Genomic DNA, 19,343 nt, shown 5'->3' with positions numbered 1-19,343 from the left:
AGTATTTAAGAGACCTATTTGCTGTGGAGCCAGGAGATGCTGCAAATGCAACGTACACCCCAAAATGGCCTTTTTTCAAATCGCTATTATTTCTGAAAGATGTGGTAAGACCGCAGGCGTCGACTGGCAATCTTAATAAGGAAGCTGCATCTATTCATCAATCAACATCCATAGCCAGTAGCCACTACACGGATACCTGGGATACCGAAGGAACTATTCTCTCTCCACAAACCCTACCCATGGATACAGATACGCAGGATGAATACTGCGTTGAAATTATCGATCCTTGTATCGACGATCTGCCGCACACTTCTTCCTCGTCTACTCCAATAAGCAAAAAGAGAAGAAAGCCGATGAATGACTACAATCAGGCGATAGTGGATATTGAAATAAAAAAACTAGAATATTTAAAAGAGAAGTCCCGGAGGAAAGAATCCAGAGACAATGAAAATGATGAACATCACCTCTTCTTTAAAAGTTTACTTCCTCACGTCGGAGAGATACCAAAATCGCGGATACTTTTAAACGCACGGTCTTATAAGAAAGTTTTAAAAATTTCAATGGTAAGGGGATCGCTCACTCTAATTTAAACGAAACAGGATTACCACGAACATATGCATTAATAGCTCGCTCATATCTCATATGAATTTCAAAACCAAAAAAAAACACAACGCTGAAAAGAGCATTATTGCGAATTAACTCTTAAGATCTTTTGCCGTATGTTCCATACGGGGATCGAAAGGCTTAGCTAGGGTTTCCTTTTAAGGTATTCCTTCTAAAGGGCGCCACCAACAGCTTAGGAAAATCGAAGGACAATGACCAGGATGTTACAACATTTTGCAGATCAGACAGGAGAAATAATCATTATTTTAATGTAGGTATATAAATGTAGAAGGCCGGAAGCATTACAAATGGTGCCATGTGACCAGGTGAATTAGAATTACAAGATGACTGATTTCTTATCTATTGAAAAAAAAAAAAACAACAAAGACTCGCGAACATAGTTATTAAAACGGGATAAAATAGACAGATTAGACATTCCAATACTAACGAGTATAATACGACAACGGAATAGGAAAAAAACGAGGTTAATAACCCAAGTTCAAAAAAAAAAGGTAGACTGATAGATAAACAAACCATTAGTATCGTGATTTATAACATCGTAGTTCGGAAATTTGGGATGACACCTCATAACTGGGTCATAGCAAGGCCGATGGATAGGTTACACTTGAAAAAACAAAAACAAAAAACAGGTATAACAGTTACCCTAGTTCCCGTTAGAAATAATAATAACATTCCATTTGTATTGCACAGTTAAGAGTCGTTTCACTTCAAGTACGCATAACTATTATTATTTTTGTAATTGCAAAACTGCAAAAAAAAAAAAAGTGAGTTAATTAAATAGATAAAAAAGGAAATTTTATTGTGTTACCTAACCTCCGATAAGACAAAGTGATGAATGTACTTCGGAACCGACGATCGTGTAAAGAAGTTGTTGTCGAACGCGGGACCGCTGGGAGCGTAACCATTTAACCTAGATAAAGACAAATAGCGTGGATCAACCTTATTTCAGAAAAAAAAGGGGATACAAATTTATGAAATAATAATAATAATAACATAGATTCAAGTCAGTGCGTTTAAATCATTTCGGTAGATTTCGGAGAAAAGAGAAGAAATGTCGGGAGATAAACGCCGCACTGGAACGCGACAAAAGAGGGCCGAGGGAGAATTGGAGATGTCAGCTGCCATGGAAAGCACTTCGAGTGGGGCTCCGCAAATGGACATAGGGCAAATAACCCTAATAATTCAACAAGCATTGGGACCATTGGTTAACAGGATTCAGGAAATTGAGAAGCAAAAGGGAACACCTGTGGCGACGCCCGCCCCAGTGGGAGAGCAAGTCGAGACGAGGAATATTCTGCAACTCGTGGAGATGTTACCAGCTCAAGAGAAGCCAGTGGAGGTACCCAGAACCCGATAAAATTCCTGGAGGACTTGAAGGATTATGCTAGGCGAACGAAGCGGACCGACATCATGATGCAAATAAAGGAGAGTTTCAGAGGAAGTGCACGAAGCTGGATGAAGTTGTATTGGAGTCGATGGGAGACTATCGATGACTTCGAAAGGGACTTTCTTGCGAATTTTTGTGGCAATATTCATCAAAAAAATTTACGCAGAAAACTTTCAGACGATATGTGGGACCCAAAAAGGGGTGCATCTATGTTAGCACAATTTGCCAAATATTGGGAGCTCGCGAAAGCGTTGAAAATCACGGACGCACAATCGGGGGTTGTGAACGAGATCATGCTACACTTCCCTAGGGAAACACAAGCTTTGTGGTTCTCCCGATCGCCGGGAACCGAATTGGACGCCGCCGAGTTCTTAAGGAAGCTAGACAACATGGTTTGCGCACCGCAGGACAGGAACGCTGTTAAGAGAGATAGGGAGGGAAAAGAGGAACACGGGAGGTACAAGGATAATCGACAAGCAGTGCGGCCTAAGATTTCGGCGATTGAGGGATCACACACGTCATCGGTCTGCAATATGTGCCGAGGGGGCAAGCGCGCAGGCTACAAATAAGACGAACACTACTGCGGCCGGCGAGAAGGCGATATGTTTGGCTGAAAACGCGGGAAACGGAAGCGGGTCGGTCCAGTAGCTCTGGGGATTGCGACTCCTGAAGAAACAAGGGCAGTGACACCGAGGCACAACACGGCATTAAAAATAATGTTAAAATATAATTGGGATGCGACAAAGGGATTAGGAAAGAATGGGCAAGGAATAAAAATACCTATTAAGGCAAATAAGGCCGTGCGCAGAGTAGAAAGTGAGGATGTAAGGTGGGAGAGTGAAAGAATAGAAGTTGACGCGTGCGTGAATTCTTTGCAACATTTAAGTGACGTATGGAATGCCGTAGAGATGGGGGAAAGAGAGAGGGAAAGAACAAATATCGGATTCAATACCATATTTGAGGATGAAGACTACGGTGAGGTGGAGGGGAATAGTGCGTTACCACAATTACCCGAGGCTAGGGCACACGTAGATGATATAAAAGTGAATTGTTTGATAGATACGGGCAGTCAGATAACATGTGTCGCGCAGGAATTTTGGGAATGCAACCTGCGTGATCAAGCGCGGTATCCGATCATGCCTGTGACCGCAATGCAGATTAAAGGCGCGATGGGACAAAAGAGTATGAAAATATCTCGCTTAGTCCTAATACCACTACGTTTTGGGGAGATTCAAATTAACACATCATGCTTAATAGTACCGAAATTAATTAGGCCGATTATTCTGGGGATAAATTGGCTAGATAATTATTCAGCTGAGGTGAAATGCAGTAGCAAAAGGGAGCTAGTGATTACGACAGAACGGGGTAAAACGAAAATAGAAGTATTAAATTCCGGGGTCGTGAAAATCGAGCTAAGTAAGCAGTTTTGTGAGGAAACTGTACATAACACCGCCAATTCCGTCAACGTCATAGAAGGTAGCACAGGTTTAAAAGATGTGGAAAGTCTCGAACAGAAAATAGAAACCGCCGTGGCCGGTTTATCTATAGATCCGGAAAAGGGGGAGAAGCTGAAAATAGTCTTGAACAAACATCGTCGCGTTTTCAGCGAAAGGCCGGGTTTAACCGATAAATATACACATAAGATGACCGACGAAACTCCATTTGTGAGGAGATCGTATCCGGTTCCATTCGCTTATAGGGACAAGGTAGACGCGAAAATTAGTAAATTAGAAACCTTAGGCATAATTAGCAGGGAAGCCACCCAGTTTTCGAGTCCGTTGACGTTTACCCTGAAAAAGGACGGTTCAGTTCGGATTTTACTTGACGCGCGGGAACTAAATTCTAGGATGCAGGCCGAAGTGGAGAAACCACCGTTGACATCGGAAATCTTGCAGCGGTTCCACGGTGTGAAACATATAACTACTTTAGACATCAACAATGTTAAATACCTATTAGTAAGGAGAGCCGCAAATACACCGGTTTCGTGTACAACGGAAAGTCCTTTGTTTATAGAGTTTTACCGCAAGGCAGACGTCCGTCGGGTCATTTTCGCGCGCAATGGACAAGATACTAGGCCCAGGAGTAAGGGATTTCTGTGCAAATTATTTAGATGACAGAATCCAAGAAGTGGTGGAGCAATTTGCGTATCCAACACACCTCACATCACCTCCTCAGTCATGAGTCCAAATGCAGAAGACACAGCCACTGCAGATGTTTCACAGTCCATCTTAGACTTTAAACGTTAATTTTTTTATATGTACTTAACTATATTACAAAAATTTGTAATATAGGTAAGTACATATAATCATTGTCTAATACCAACATAATATTCTTGTTTAAATACCAACAGTATTTAGTCACCCAATTATCAAAACTACATATTATTAATTTTTTGTGTTTATCTTTATTGAAATAGTATATAATATGTTCAATGGTTACATAATATTTAACATAAACCTTATAATTGCTTATTAATAAATATTTTACCTACATCATGTAGGTACTTAGAAATTACAAAACACATTTTCATAAATTCTATACATATTTTTCTCTTCTTTTACTTTGACTGGTAATTCTTGATTTCAATCAAGGAATTCCGATATTTAGATTTTTTTCTAAATGGCAGTCTTATCATATTTCGTTTTCTTGTAGAGTGGTAGTGGTTGTGGTTTTTAGATGCTTTTTAATTTTTATTGTCAGAATCCATTTACGTCACTCCAGAATCTATACCATTTTGTCAAATTGTTCGTTAGCAAAATCACAAATTTTACTCGTTTTTTTGTTTCTTATTGGTATTTTTACAATTTGAGTTCAATTAATTATTGTAACGCAAAGGATTGTTTAAAAATATGTTACATAAACATCTCACACTTTTAGCTGCATTAGAGGATCGTCCTATAGCCTGTCTGTGTTCATTAAATACAAAAACTTCAGTTAGATGACGCTCAAATCCTTCCTTGTTAATTATTGTATTATGTAGAACACATATACATTTTACAATATTATCTGCTAATGCTTTATCTGTTTCAATACTTTTTGAAAGCAAACGCCATTTTGAATACACTCTAGAATCTAGATGCTTCTATTCGAAAAGTAAATGCAAGAGTCTTGGACGATGACCCAGTTGCAAGATATTTGAAAAGGAAACAATGTTTTAAACTATTTTTCTGTTAAACTATTAATTCGAGTGTAAGTTTCTCACTCAGCAAAAGAGCCAGGTGAGTAGGGCGATTTGTTTCTGTAGATTTAATTATATAAAGTACTATCCTGTTATATTTTTCTTCGTAAAATATTCTATTATATTTAATATATGCATATGATTGTACCATGAATGAAACATAAGTTGAACCTTTTATAATAATAATATCTCTAAGATATCCTCATCCGGCAATTTGTTATTTAATCTACTATTTAAAATTAGGACTTTGGTAATAAAAGAACCAATAGTATCTTTGGTTGATTGAACAGTTAGTTGACCCTCAGCCAATCAAGAGCATTTCCCTCAAATAGCTAGCAAGCTCCTATAAATAAATTGTTCCTACTTACAGAGCGGGCTAGCGCGAGTTCCTCTACGCATTCTAGAAATTCTCTGATGCAAGTAGTTTCATTGTATCTAAGATTTCATTTATGGAGTGGTACCAGAGGAAGTAAGAGAAGCCTCTGTCTCCAATTCTCTACTCGCAGACATCTAGGGGTCTTTTGATTGGCTTCTAGTCTCAGTAAATATTTGTACCTAAAAACTTAAAGGAAAAAGAAACAATTATTTAGTAACGCCCAAAGATGGAGAATAATGCTAAAAGAAGAATAATCCTAGGTGCCAAAAGCTGCAACACCGAGGATGAAAGAAATGAGGCTCTGTGAATACATGTGTACCTAAAAACTTAATGGAAAAGAAACAACTATTAATAACGTCCAAAGACGGAGAATAATGCTCAAAGAAGAATAATCCTAGGTGCCAGAAGCTGCAACACCTATGATAAAACAAATGAGACTCCGTGAATACATGTGTACCTAAAACTTAATGGAAAGGAATAACTATTAATCACGTCCAAAGACCGAAAGTAATGCTCAAAAATTTAACTAAACTTAGGTGCAGATACTTAAGATAGTAATACGAAACTCTCGAAGAGCTCGGCATACCCAACGGAAGAAATTTAAAACAAGGATAAAAAATAATTTATAAAAGCCAGAAGAAACTAATTGCTGGAAAGATTGAAACTCCAGACGACATTTGTAATGAGTTTTAGTACCTCATGGTCACACGTACGAAATTTCAAAACTACCCACAAGAAAAAATGCTCTCAAAAATTTTGAAATTCCAACCGGAAACCACAACGTTTGGCGCCATTGTAACAATGAAAAGATGTTAACGTACTTCTATTATACCAAATTCATCTATAACATGAATACCAACGTGTGGAGTAGGATGGTAGGATGCATAATAAATAAAAGGATGATGTCATAATCTAATATTTATTATCGAGTGTATATATTAGCGAGAAATTAAGATATTAATTATGATGAAAATAATGAGAACAAGAGATTCTATAATTTAAGATTGATTAATAACTCAGAGCGCGTGCAAGGTTCGAGGAATCACTTGCACATTGGAATTTATTGAAAAGCATTATTTCGTAAAAGTGTGACATTAAATATGAACATAAGACCTGGCCTGCGATTCTGGAGTTAAACGATCAATCGTTTTCGTATGCGCCGTCTTCGAGTGAAAAACTATTAGTCGTCGCGACTAACTTTTTCGAATGTTTCAATTTTACGTATTCTTGAGCGTCGAACGGTCGCAGTTGGTAGAAGAGATGATTATATTGGCACCCCTGTGAATATTGTCTATGTTCCTGATGTTTTTGGGATTTCTATGGTGTGACTGTCAAACAGACAACAGTTATTCGTTATTCAAAACAGAAATGGCTGCGGGACATATTACAAATTGCCAAAAGCAACTCTTAATTGAGCTTGTAAGCTCCGATAAAGACTTAGTAAGTAGGAAATTTTCACCCACTTTTACATTTGCGGAATCCCGGCGTAGATGGATAGCTATTGCCGATCAACTAAATGCCCTGGCAGGAGCGAATAAAGACTTTAAACACTGGAGAAAGGTTTGTTTTAATTCATTTCCATTAATTTGTGTGTATAGTACATTTAATGTCTATTTGTTACCTTAACGCTTCGTTCAGACGAAGCGCTGCCTATGACAAATTTCTTTTCAACAAAACGAACACCATGCTCCCATCTCACATGGGTTTCACGCCAAATCAAGTCAACTCAACACCTCTTTGAAACGTCAAAGCTACGAAAAAAATAATTTTGAAATAGCCCTTAACCAATTTTTTATTTATTTTTATCACCACCTTTATTGACTTTTCTGAAGAGTTTAGTTGATTTCATTCTGAGTTGTCCGGTCACCGCTCACATGGTGTTTCATTTTAAGCCTAATGTGTATGTTAAAAATCACGATATTGAAAAGAATGATAGTGGGGCTATGTTACTTCAAAGCCGATTGTTTCGAAATTCAAGTAAAATTGTGTGATCTTGATGTTGTCCTTCTTTTTTAATAATTAAAGATCTTATAAAGTCTCTTTCCACTAATATTTTGTGTAAATAATTAATATAATTCAAAAATATTTTCAGACATGACAAGACTTAAGGTCGAAAGCAAAAACAAAGAATGCCTCCTTGAAGCGGCATGCGGCCGGGACAGGAGGCGGACCACCAGCTCCAGCAGTCAGCCTCAATGCGACTGACGAGCTTATTTTAAACTGTATAAACCCGGTGCTCATTACGGGACACACGTAATAGGATTGTATAACTTTATAAACCTCTTTGCGGGTCCGAAAGTTCGCGCGGTAAAACAAAAATTGACAGCTAGACTAGATTTTGACAGCCAATTCCATAGAAACCCCAACAACCTACCACTCGCTGCCCTGTTTCTACTGGTTATACCCAGTAGTTGTTGTGTGGAATGACTTTTGACGTTTGGCGTTGAAGTATGTACCTTCGACCAATTTCGGGAATAGCAACGACGACCAACGTACGTACTTTCGACGGCGATTAAGAGCGCCCTCGATTCAGGAATAGAGCCCCTGAAATTGTTTCGTATAAAGGGCGCCATGTAAATTCAAGGATTTGAATTCACAAAATTTAATAATGAATAGCACGATGTCCAGCAAACATCGGCTAGCTAACAGGATTCCAAAATGTCGATCCATAATGTCGTCTGGAGCTCACCCTCAATCTCCCAGTGCTTCATCTCTGCTCGCCTCCCGTTGAGTACTGGTCCGCTCGCTCACGGTGAGTCGCGCTGCTAAAATGGACGGCTATACAAGCGATGGGTAGGCGGTCCGTAGCTCCAACTATAGATGAGTCAACCTTAAGTTGTAGGGGTAATATTGAAACTGTTACAGTGCCCCCTGAGCCTCGGATCAGTTCTCGCTTCCGGCGAGAGCAGTCACCCCAACCTCGCTCCAGAAATTTTTTTCTAATTTCTCGTTAATTGCGAAAATTGTCGAAAATTGTTATTTTTCTTTGTCAAATTTTCTCGAAGTGTTTTGTGTAATTAATAAGTGATATTTCCATTATAAAAGCGGGCTTTTGCCAGTTTACGCTTGTTGTCACCGCGTGGTGATGTGAAATCATCAAACTTTCAACCGTTATTGTTAAATTCCCAGTTACATCATACATTGCGATCAATCCTCTGCTTATACAAAAATCCCAATTCAAATCGGTGCATTTTAAGTGTCAAAACACATAAAGTTTTTTTAGTGGTCGCTAGTGTGGAGGGCGGAAGACCGCCATCTTCGTTTTTGCCACCACGTGTTTCGTCTACATCGAAGTTTCTGGAATGTTCTAGAACCTTCTTTAAGAAATCTCATTACAAGAGTTATCATTAAAGTGACGTTATTTCCCGGCTTGCCCGGCCTAACTGCTGCGATCTCCGCTATGGTGAAACAAACTTACCCGGTCCCCCAGTGAAATTATTATACTTTATGCTCCATTACTATTCCCTTAATTAAAATGTCTTCCTCAAGTAATTATTCAAGTGACGATGATGAACTAAATATTAGTCAATATATGGAATACTTTACTGCGAAAAACAAATCTTTTGATAATAAAGACAACAGAGATAAGAGTGTCGCCGATCCAGTACCCAGCACATCAACGGGAGTGATCTCTACGCACAATATTAAAGAATTGATGGAGTATGTGCAAAAAGAACCCCAAAAAAAGGATGAAAAATAAAGGAGACAAAGGTGAGAAGCGGGTCGCTTCTCAAGATACTCAACCCGACCATCGTATTTATCGAGATTTCTCCCAATCAGGAGAATAGAAAGCGACCACGAATAAACGACTCGCCTAATAGCGAGCAGGAGAGAATTATTCCTTCTATGGAAAAAGTCATGCGCATCATCAAAATCATTAATGACGGTAATAACAAACTGAACAAGACTGACAAAAACGAGCTAACAACCATTGTGGACTCACTTATGACTGACCTGACCATGACATTAGAATTGACGAAAATTAAGACAAGGGGGGCAACAATTGAGGAGGTTTTGGAGGCCCAGCAAAAAATTTCGGACAAAATGGACAAGCTGACTGTTCAGCCGCCTGTTACTGTTCCTCAAAGACGAAGTTACAGTATAGCCAGGGGAGCACCTGCTTCCCAAAAAATAGTACTAAATGGCCTTGAACGACCCACCCCTCATAAACAACCGACAACCATCAGGCGTTCCGTTTGATAGATTCCCCTATCTTACTAAACGGATGGCAATCTTTAGCGCACAGGCGTCTGGTAGGTATAATTTCCTTATTCTACCAGTATTGGAAAATGCAATCAATACAATACACACTACACACTCACGGACCACTCCCTGGGGGCGTGGCTTGCTCAGATAACTGCATTCTCAGTCAAGTATTTAGCCATTAAACGTATAGAATGTCAAAGTAGGTTAGAAAAGGACCCCAAGGGAGGTATACATGCTAAGACCGTTAGTTTTGATAGTCCGGGGGCCCGGGACATGTTGGACCAAGTACCGAATGGTCATTGCTACAGGTATGAGATGAATGTGCCCCACTTAGATGGGCTGGACACAACTCTCTACCTGTCGGCCCCCAACCGTATCAACACGTGCGGCGTACACATTGGTAAGATTTATCGCATTAATAACGAGGTAGACCACTGCTAGTGATCAGCAATCTAGAACAGATCAGCCAGGACTATTGGGGGGAAGGACGGAGGCTGCGCGGGGGAGGATCTTATTATTCCAAAGGGACCAAGATAGTGGAGAAATCGAGACTGACCGCACTACTGGAGAGGAGTGGGGCCAATGGACCACTGCTAGTGATCAGCAATCTAGAACAGATCAGCCAGGACTATTGGGGGGACAGGACTGAGGCTGCGCGGGGGAGGATATTAACCTCTGAGGAAGAAGGGAGGGACCTGTATCTGAAAATTTCATTCAATGAATAAATTTTTATATGCCTTTAAAAATGATAATTATATAATCGGCATCCCAAGAAAATGATAATTATTTTAGCGTTTTTACCGAAATCGAATTGCAAATGCTTTCCAGAATGTATATATTTCAAGAACAGCAAAGAGAATTGACCATTCTAAAGAAATTGATTGCGATGTATAACCTTAATGTCAAAAGTACGGAACTGCTCCCCAAATTTATATTGGATTCTTTCAACCGAACAGTAAGTGGTGAGTCTTTTCCGAAACTTTGCAATGGCTTGAAGCAGCTGAAGTCGTGATTCGTGGAGGCAGTGGAGATGCAGACTAAAGTCTTTAACCGAGCTGTAGATTTCGTTTACTTCGCAGAGGGACAGAGTTACCTCAACTCGTTGCCGGCTTCACGGCGTTTCACCGGCTTTAGCGGCGACCTTTGGTTTCGCTTTCTATTGCGGTGGACGAGAACTGGTCTCATTGCCTGTAAACATTGTTACATAATTAGATTTGTGTTGTTCCCAGCTCAAGACAATTTATTTTAACAATAATCATGATATTCAATTTGAAATGATCGATTAGTTTAGTAATCAATTTTTGGTGGCAATAAATAGATTGATAAAATGAACACCAAATTCAAACTAACATAATAAATATTATACATAAACACAGAATAAAGAATTGAAATTTTCATTTCCATCCAATAGAATGGCGATACGCAGAGTCAGGCAGTGTAAGAAAGCAAAGCGCGAGCTAAAAGAGCTAAAGTTAAAGGCATTTCTAGTTTGTATTTTATAGCAAGGAGAGTTTCTAAGTGCCGGTAGCATTTGGTTAATATTCTCACTCCTTCTATTAAAATAATTGCCCATAGAAACTTTACTAGCATTGGCAGTCGTTGTTACATCCGACCTAAATTTTTTTAATAAAGATAATATATAGGGGGAAAACGTTCATAAGAAGAACATGTAAGAAAATAAAAAGCATGGACAGAAAGTAAAAATACCTACCTCAAACTTTGAAAATCATTGGCTGTTTCGTTGAATGGAGACAAAAATTTCTTAGAAGAGGTTTTATCAGAATCAGTGTCTATGGTTGTGGACTGCTGATAACAAGGAAGTGCTCTGTGCTCTTTCATCCAAGAAAGTTCTTCTCTTGACAAGTCCATCTAAAAAAAGAAAACACAAAATAATAGTCTCATTAACTAATTTTGATTTCCAAATAAACATGAACGCAAAGCTGCATTTTAGTACATGGCTTAGGTACTGGATAAGATTTGAAAATAACATGATGCATTCAGAGAGTCATCAAAGAGAAAAAAAAGGACAGATTTATATTTTACTTTGTTTGCTGGCGTGAACATGGAATCCCTCATCCCCGAAGAGTTTGCGTAGTTGGCTCCGAAATCCTGGAGTTTATATCCCCAAGAATCGTTTTTAGAGGAAGAAGGTCTACCAACATCCCTGTTACTGGCGATGCTGTGTTTGAAGGACTCCAGCGACATGCGAATACTGTTCCTAGTCGGGTCATCGCTGGTATCCAGAAAGTCATCAACAGCCTGACTCTGGATCTTGGCATCCCGTAGAATGTCTTCTAAAGTGGATGTGGACTTTCTTGCATTCCCGAGAGACATTTTGGAGAATGAAGGAATGGAGTTCTCTTTGGAATCTTCATTTAATGGGGGGAGGTATGTCGATCTTCCGGAAATCTCGCTTGGATTGAATGAAAGCTGTAATTAATATGTGACAATTTTATTAGTTGAAGGAATGTAATGTTTAGTATTGAAGATAGAATAGGGCCTCAGGGAGTAGTGCGGAATACATTTTTTTTTTTCTAATTTGGAATAGCTGTATTAAGTTGCCAATTGCCATCAATTACCTCAATTAAAAATATAAATAATATCAGACAACGGTAAAAGCCCCTGCAAAGGACAAAAGGACAGTTTAGGGGCTATTTGCGCGGCCTACAAAATATTACAGAATTTATTGAAATAGTTTTATTTTACATATTTAATAACATATTCAAATATAGTTAACTAGCTATTGCAATCAAATATTTTAATATACTTTGGCGCATTGACAGAGGAGCAAAGTGCGGGACGAATCTACGAAATGCAGTGTTTTGTTTAAACTAGTGTCGATAATTGTCTCAAGGTGAAAGGTAACGCGTCAATTATATTCACAAGTACTTATGATAAAGCCTTAAAAGCCTTAAATCTTAAAGTTTTTTAAGCGAATCAACATGACTTCTACGAGACGAAATTTAAACTGTCCGATATTTGATGTAAGTGCAGAGATTTTATTTATTGGATGATTTTTATAGCGCCGCTTTTGCGAAATATCACCTCAGGGGCGCTGTACAGTTAATGCAGATATTACAAAAAAAAATAATATAAATATTACAAATTGAAATTAAGTTAAATAAAATGAAGTACAGAAACAGGTGACACGGAGATGGAGAGTCTGCTGCAAGAATCCTAGGTGGTGAGGAAACTGGACCGGCTGCTGCAGCGAGAGAGTCCACCGCGTCCACCAACAGTGCCAGCACGAGGTTCGTCATCCTTCCAGGTATGTGTCTGCTGCTAATAGAGCGCTGACACAATGTCCTCTCATGGATTCCAGACCTTGGCAGCACCGCTGTGACATTCGACGAAGGTAGAGGATGGAGACTCTGCAGCAAGAATCCCAGGTGGTGAGGAAACTGGACCAGCTACTGCAGCGAAAGAGTGCACCGCGCCACCAACAGTGCCAGCACGAGGTTCGTCATCCGTCCAGGTATGTGTCTGCTGCTAATTAAGCGCTGACACAGTATCCTCACATAGATATCAAACCTTGTGACGCTCGGAAAGTCCATCTCCTTGTACACTTGTTTCTGGTGATTATGTTAGTGGTGCATTGTTCCGAAATAAAAGGCGGCGGACGGAATAATAAATCACCTTGGGCACTTGTTAGGGCTTTCACTGTTTCCAAGAATAACATTGAAAACATCTGGCGTACAACAGTTACCGATTCTCGTCCCAAGTTCAACTTCAACTTCAGCGAATTTAGAATGTTTTTAGCACAATTTTCGATTATTCATTTTTGAAACACTGCACTCTAGTCACATTATTATTAAGTTCTGATTACTAATTGGTAAGTTAATTTAAAATGTTGATTCACTGATTTTTTAAATAACTTCAAAGGGATGTTGCCTCGTTTCCCTTGAAAATACTAAAAAAACACAAAGCGGTTGGAGACGGCATGACGCGTCCAGCTGCCACAAAGGGCGCTACTCAACTAGACTCAACGAGATGAAAGAGAATATCCTACCTACATATGAAAATCTGATTAAATTCTACAAACGGGTTTGACAAGACTAAAAAAGGAAGGAATAACACAACAAAAGAACCTACGTTTTTGGAAATTGCCGAAATAGTTTGAAAGAAAATTGAAGAATTGTGGATAAAATCTTCTATTCCAATTGTCACGCACAAACGAATCTTACAGTTACTAAAAAATTATAACTCGAGGTGTTTTAATTTGAAAAAGTCTTTGAAGAAACTTAAGGAAGAAAAGTTAGAAGAGTTCAGAGTACAAAGTAGAAAGCTATTTGACATAGCTGCATGTAAATGTAAAGAATTTGTAAGCTGTACTTGTTTGAGAAAAAAAAGTGCCAAAAGAGCAACAAATGTTTTTAGAAGACCAACGCACTAACAAACTAATGTCTTTAGGAAGAACGGATGTTATCCAGAGTAAAAAATTGATGATTACCTGCTCTAAAACAAGAAATGAGGCATAATAGATAGGATGAAACTAACAAAAATAAGACAGAAAAGTATGTGAGCAAATTTTAGCCGAAGAAAGAGTAACAGAAATCCCTGCATTATATTTCGATGGAAGGAAAGACAAGAAAAAAGATCGAAGAGGTTTAGAGTGATTGTACAAGAGGAACATATTTCGATTATAAAAGAACCAGGTACTGTTTATTTGGGTATGGGGTTCCAACATCGGGCAGTGCAAGAAATATTGAAAGAGCTATCCACAGCTTTTTAACGACTGAAAAGATATCACTAGAGGGTTTAATGGCTGTTGGCTGTGGTGGAACAAATACAGGGAAAGTGGGAGGCGTGATTCGTCTTTTGGAAAACAGACTATCTCGACCATTGCAATAGATAATTTGTCTCTCACTTGCCAATGAGTTACCATTGAGGCACTTGTTTACCTATTTGGATGGCCCTACTGCAGGACCTAAATCATTTGCAGGTCAAATTGGTAAAGCATTAGAGATATGCGAGACGCTGCCGTTGTACTCGTACCAACTTTGAGAAGATAGAAGGTGAACTACCTCCACAAATATCCGCAGATCTCAGTACAGACCAGAAATATTTACAAGAAATTAATACTGCTGTCATAAATGGATCCTGCTCTCCTGATTTATTACAGAGAAGCCCAGGTAAACTCAACCCCATGCCCACTGGTTGACAAGAGCTAATCACATACTGTGTTTGTATATTTCTACAGAAAATTCACAACAAAATCTTGTGACTTAAGCAACGTTTGTCGTGAAATCATACACTCCTGTCTGGTTTGCTATCAAAACACATTCATCCTGCAAAGATGGTTCAAATCATTTATGGAAGCTCATTAACAGCACTAGATACTTGTCCAACGAGTTGTTAGCGATAGTGGACCCCGTTATAATTCGAAACAGTTACTTTACTCATCCAGAAAACTTGTTGTTGAGTATGATAACAGATTTACGTAAACACATTAGAGAACTAGCTGCAAGACGCATTAAAGGCTCGTCAAGTTAGTAAAAAAATTTCGCGCAAGTTTGAGGTGCCAAAAGTGGAATTAAATGCATGTTCTTACATAGACATGATTGACTGGCAACAAAATATATACGAGCCCCCAATACTGATGAATATTTCCGATGAGCAGTAACAAGATCTTATTGAAAATAGAGAAGATACAGTGTTGGAGTTTATGAGACTGTCTTGCCACACCCAGGCTGTGGAAAGATCTGTTAAAGTTGTGACAGAAGCAGCTCTAAGTGTATGCTGCAAGACAAGATGAGAAGGATTCATAAAATCTAAATTAGCATCTCGAAAACTCATGCCAAAGTTTGGGCCGAAAAAGGATTTTTGCTATAAAAAATTATGTTATTTATACCAACATAACTTTCTGAACCTGTGTTTAATTTTGAAATAAATGATTTTATTAATTAAAATCTACTTTTATTTTATCATTTAATGCATAATATATTATATTTACTTATTATTTTGTTAATAGGGTTAAAAAATTTCAAGTCTATGGCGGGAACTCAAGCTGTCGAGCTAGAACTTCCAAATTAGAAATGTTATTTACAATTACATAAAGCAACTTTTACCTGGTATTCCAATTCGAATTACGAAAAAAATATTTTTTCATATAAAAGTGTTCCACCCTAATGTACATATATTATTGGGTTCCGTGATAACTCAACACACATTTAAAAAGTGATATAAAGTCATTAAAAACGAAGATTTTTTTTTTGACCTAACCTACTTAACCCAGTTAAAAGTTTTTGTTTTATCACTTTCCATGACTTTATATAACTTTTTAAAAATGTGATGAATCATCATTTTGATGATTTATCCGGTCACCATATTATTGATTGATACACCTACATACATAATTGAAATTTAAAGCAATGGGCTTTGTTTTTACATGCGATCTGCTGTAGTGTTCCGAGTAAGAGAAACTTCAATTATACAGGGTGTCCGGAGATAAAATGCGATAACTTCGGGGGGTAGTTTGGTTTTTTTGAAATATTTGTTGATATGAATTAAAATTTAAATAAAGGGAGACTTAAAATTGTAAAAAATCGACCAAAGAAAAAGGGAGCATATTTGACCAGTTCAATGCATCTCCAGGCTGGATAGTTGGTCCTTTCCTTAAACATACCCTCCACACAGCATCCTCAAAGATGACAGGCCCTGAGGGAATTTATTTTCCTCAGGGCCTCCTGTGTGGAGCTAATGTAAAAAAAAGCAATAAGTTTGATATGGATGACTATAACGAATTTATATAAATAAATAGTATTTATAATAGATGATATAAAATTGTGGTATTTTTTTTTTATATAGAGTAGGTACCTGTCACGACATCGTCTTTCCATTGTGGATGTGGCTTTAGGGCAAGGAGTTAGTTCCAAAGTATCATTCAAATGTTTTTCCCTAATTTGATTGGTCATCTCTATCGATCTTCGAGCTTTTGGAGGTTGAAGCATTTTAAATTCCGTTTGTCATCCATATTGTATGTATTATTCTAAAAGAAAAAAGTATTACTACAAGCGTACCAACCTTAATAGCTTGTATATCTGTACACTAAGATTTTACAGAGAAGAAAATTATTAATCGTCTACAAAATATATTGTGTTCTTTGATGAGTTGTGATTTTTTTCTAAAATTGATTGAGCAACATAGGAAAAATGTTGCAACATTTTTCATGGATTTCTATAGCGATTGGGGTTTTGTAAACGACCATCGAAAACTATTTTGCTGCTTTGTTTAGGTAGCTAACTCAAAAACTCGACCAGCAAGACGTCTCAATAAGACATGTCAAACTATTTTCTTCAAACGTCAACCCCCTTACGCAGTGTTATCATTGTCTGAAGTATGGACCCACAGCATTAAGATGCCTGAACAGAACGCAACCACCTGCCTGCCCCCATTGTGCACAAGACCATACCCTAGCAAAATGCACAAAAAGAAACAACAAACCAATCTGCTACACCTGTTCCAGCAACAATAAAAAATTCAAAGCAAACTCGGACAACCACCGTGCTGATTGCCACATACAGACAAGAAATGCTTCAAATCGCCAAAGAGAGAATAGAATATGAATAAAATTGCACAACTACTTATTAGAGATAAAAAAAAACAAGTCAACAAGTATTATGCAACAAATACTAAAATTAAGAACAGCGGAATTGCAATATTTATTTCAAACAAATATGTCGTGAATTTTGACAGAGAAATCCACATGCACAATGAAAACATTTAAAATATGGAAATCAGTTTCCAAAAGTACACCTTTAGCATACTCGCTATATAAAGAACCCATGCCTCAATATTACCAACCTACGTAGATGGACTAAAACACATTCTTCTTGCGAACAGAAATAAGAAAACCATTATTGTCGGAGACATTAACCTCAATATCGCAAATGATTACTCATCCTATGACAAAGATGTTTATTTTAATCTTATGGCAGAATTAAATTATATATCGTGTATTAATTATTAATTGACGACAATTATCCCACGTCAGCGACCTTCGTGCATAGATCACATTTTCACAAATATCTAAGGTATAAAAAACGTGGTATCTGCAGTCATACATGCGACAATCACAGATCATTTCGGGTGCATTTTTAAGTACAATTACGAAAACAATGGTTACAAATACCAACCCAAACTCCGGAGAACGGCAATGACCGACGCAAAACACTCCACCGACCACCATTAATAAACCATAATCTAGATCCATTCTAGATCGATAATCGATATCATATATCATAAATGAACCACTCACTAGATCAATATCTTCGGGTTTTTATGGGACGTGGACACGGTCAAGCGGCTTGATCGCAAGCACGTAGTTTATTGTCTATGGCACTTTGTGTCAAGCATTTTGACCGTGTACCGAAGCTGGCTTGCAAGCATTGCGCAATTCTACGTGCTTGCGGCGAGGCTTGATGCGAATTTATATTTTTGTGGGAATAGACAAACGACAATAGACAAATAAATATCACGTATCATGAACAATTATATAAATTGAATAAAATTGTTGTAAAATAGGTACTTAGTTATTGTTTTTGTGTTCAATTTGTAGAAATCCATCTAATTTAAAAATTTTGGAAGTATTTTAGTATTTTTTAATAATTATGACAGCGGTTTTCAAGGTCATTAATAATCAAACTGTAGAAGAAATAATTTTCTGAATTTTCAATGGAGAAAACATATTTTTTGTATGAATACCGCACAAGATATTCATACAAAAAATAGCTGTATCCTGTAATACACTTTGCAAATGCTCATGGGTAAAGCGGTACCTTAACTTGTACCATTCTTGACACCAAATTCGTTTCTTTTTATTATTTTATTCAAACATAAAGCTAACGTAAGAGCCAAGAACGCTTTGTCTTTGACAGATTCCATTTTGCCGCGAGTCACGAAATGACAGGAAGGCATAGAAGTACATATACATAGACCACCACGAAATCACAGGAAGGCGTGGCCATGCTTGACGGAGAGGCTTGATGCGGGCTGTCAAGCCGCTAAGCATAGACAATAATAGACAACAATAGACAAAAAAACTACGTGCTTGCGATCAAGCCGCTTGACCGTGTCCACGTCCCTTTAGTACTGAGCCCATGGGTCCTAATGTCATATATTATCGATATTTTCGGGCTTTTTGTATCCAAAATTTTTATACAGTACTTAACCACAGATATACAAGCAGTACTTGTTGTACGGAGCGGAGCAGTAGACAAGGTAGAAAAACTCAAGGCCATTTAAAAAAAGATGAGACCATAGACAATAGGCTTTACATTTTTATCACGAAGAACTTTAACAAGCAATATTTTAGACACAAAATAAGAGCATTTGACAACTGTGTCATGTCATGGTCATGTCTGGTCATGTCCCGCGTGGCTTCGAGCGAGATGTCAAATTCTAAGCCCATAAGATCTGAGCTTTCAGCCACAATGGTTTTTTCCATAAGAATACGGAGGTGGGCGTAGCGGTTTTAAATCGGTTTCAAAGCCAGGGCTGAGTTAAATGCCCCTGGATAGGTAAAAGAAAATTCAAAATATTTACGCTTAAAACGTAAACACCCGAAAACTTCA

At 38.0% G+C, this 19,343-nt stretch overlaps 1 protein-coding gene across 5 annotated transcripts; it reads right to left on the bottom strand.

Moving 5' to 3' along the window:
- Positions 1-610: 610 nt before the first annotated feature.
- Positions 611-18,136, bottom strand: LOC149419036 (uncharacterized). 5 transcript variants are annotated; one of them, XM_089638065.1, is made up of 5 exons: positions 17,907-18,046; positions 16,588-16,759; positions 11,815-12,201; positions 11,483-11,640; positions 611-10,959 (listed from the first exon to the last, which is right to left on the bottom strand). In XM_089638065.1, exons 3-5 carry the CDS (start codon positions 12,103-12,105, stop codon positions 10,953-10,955), a joined length of 456 nt encoding a protein of 151 aa, XP_089494191.1. In that variant the 5' UTR covers positions 12,106-12,201; positions 16,588-16,759; positions 17,907-18,046; the 3' UTR covers positions 611-10,952. The 5 variants fall into 5 exon arrangements, with proteins under 5 accessions (XP_089494191.1, XP_089494193.1, XP_089494190.1 ...); XM_089638067.1 differs by lacking the exon at positions 16,588-16,759 and having other exon boundaries at positions 18,029-18,136; XM_089638064.1 differs by lacking the exon at positions 16,588-16,759 and having other exon boundaries at positions 17,903-18,046.
- Positions 18,137-19,343: the final 1,207 nt, after the last annotated feature.

This window comes from Hesperophylax consimilis, chromosome 12 (assembly GCF_061612785.1).
Source record: "Hesperophylax consimilis isolate HC1 chromosome 12, BYU_Hcon_1.0, whole genome shotgun sequence".
Lineage (NCBI taxonomy): Eukaryota > Metazoa > Arthropoda > Insecta > Trichoptera > Limnephilidae > Hesperophylax > Hesperophylax consimilis.
This window is presented reverse-complemented; position numbering and strand designations above follow the sequence as displayed.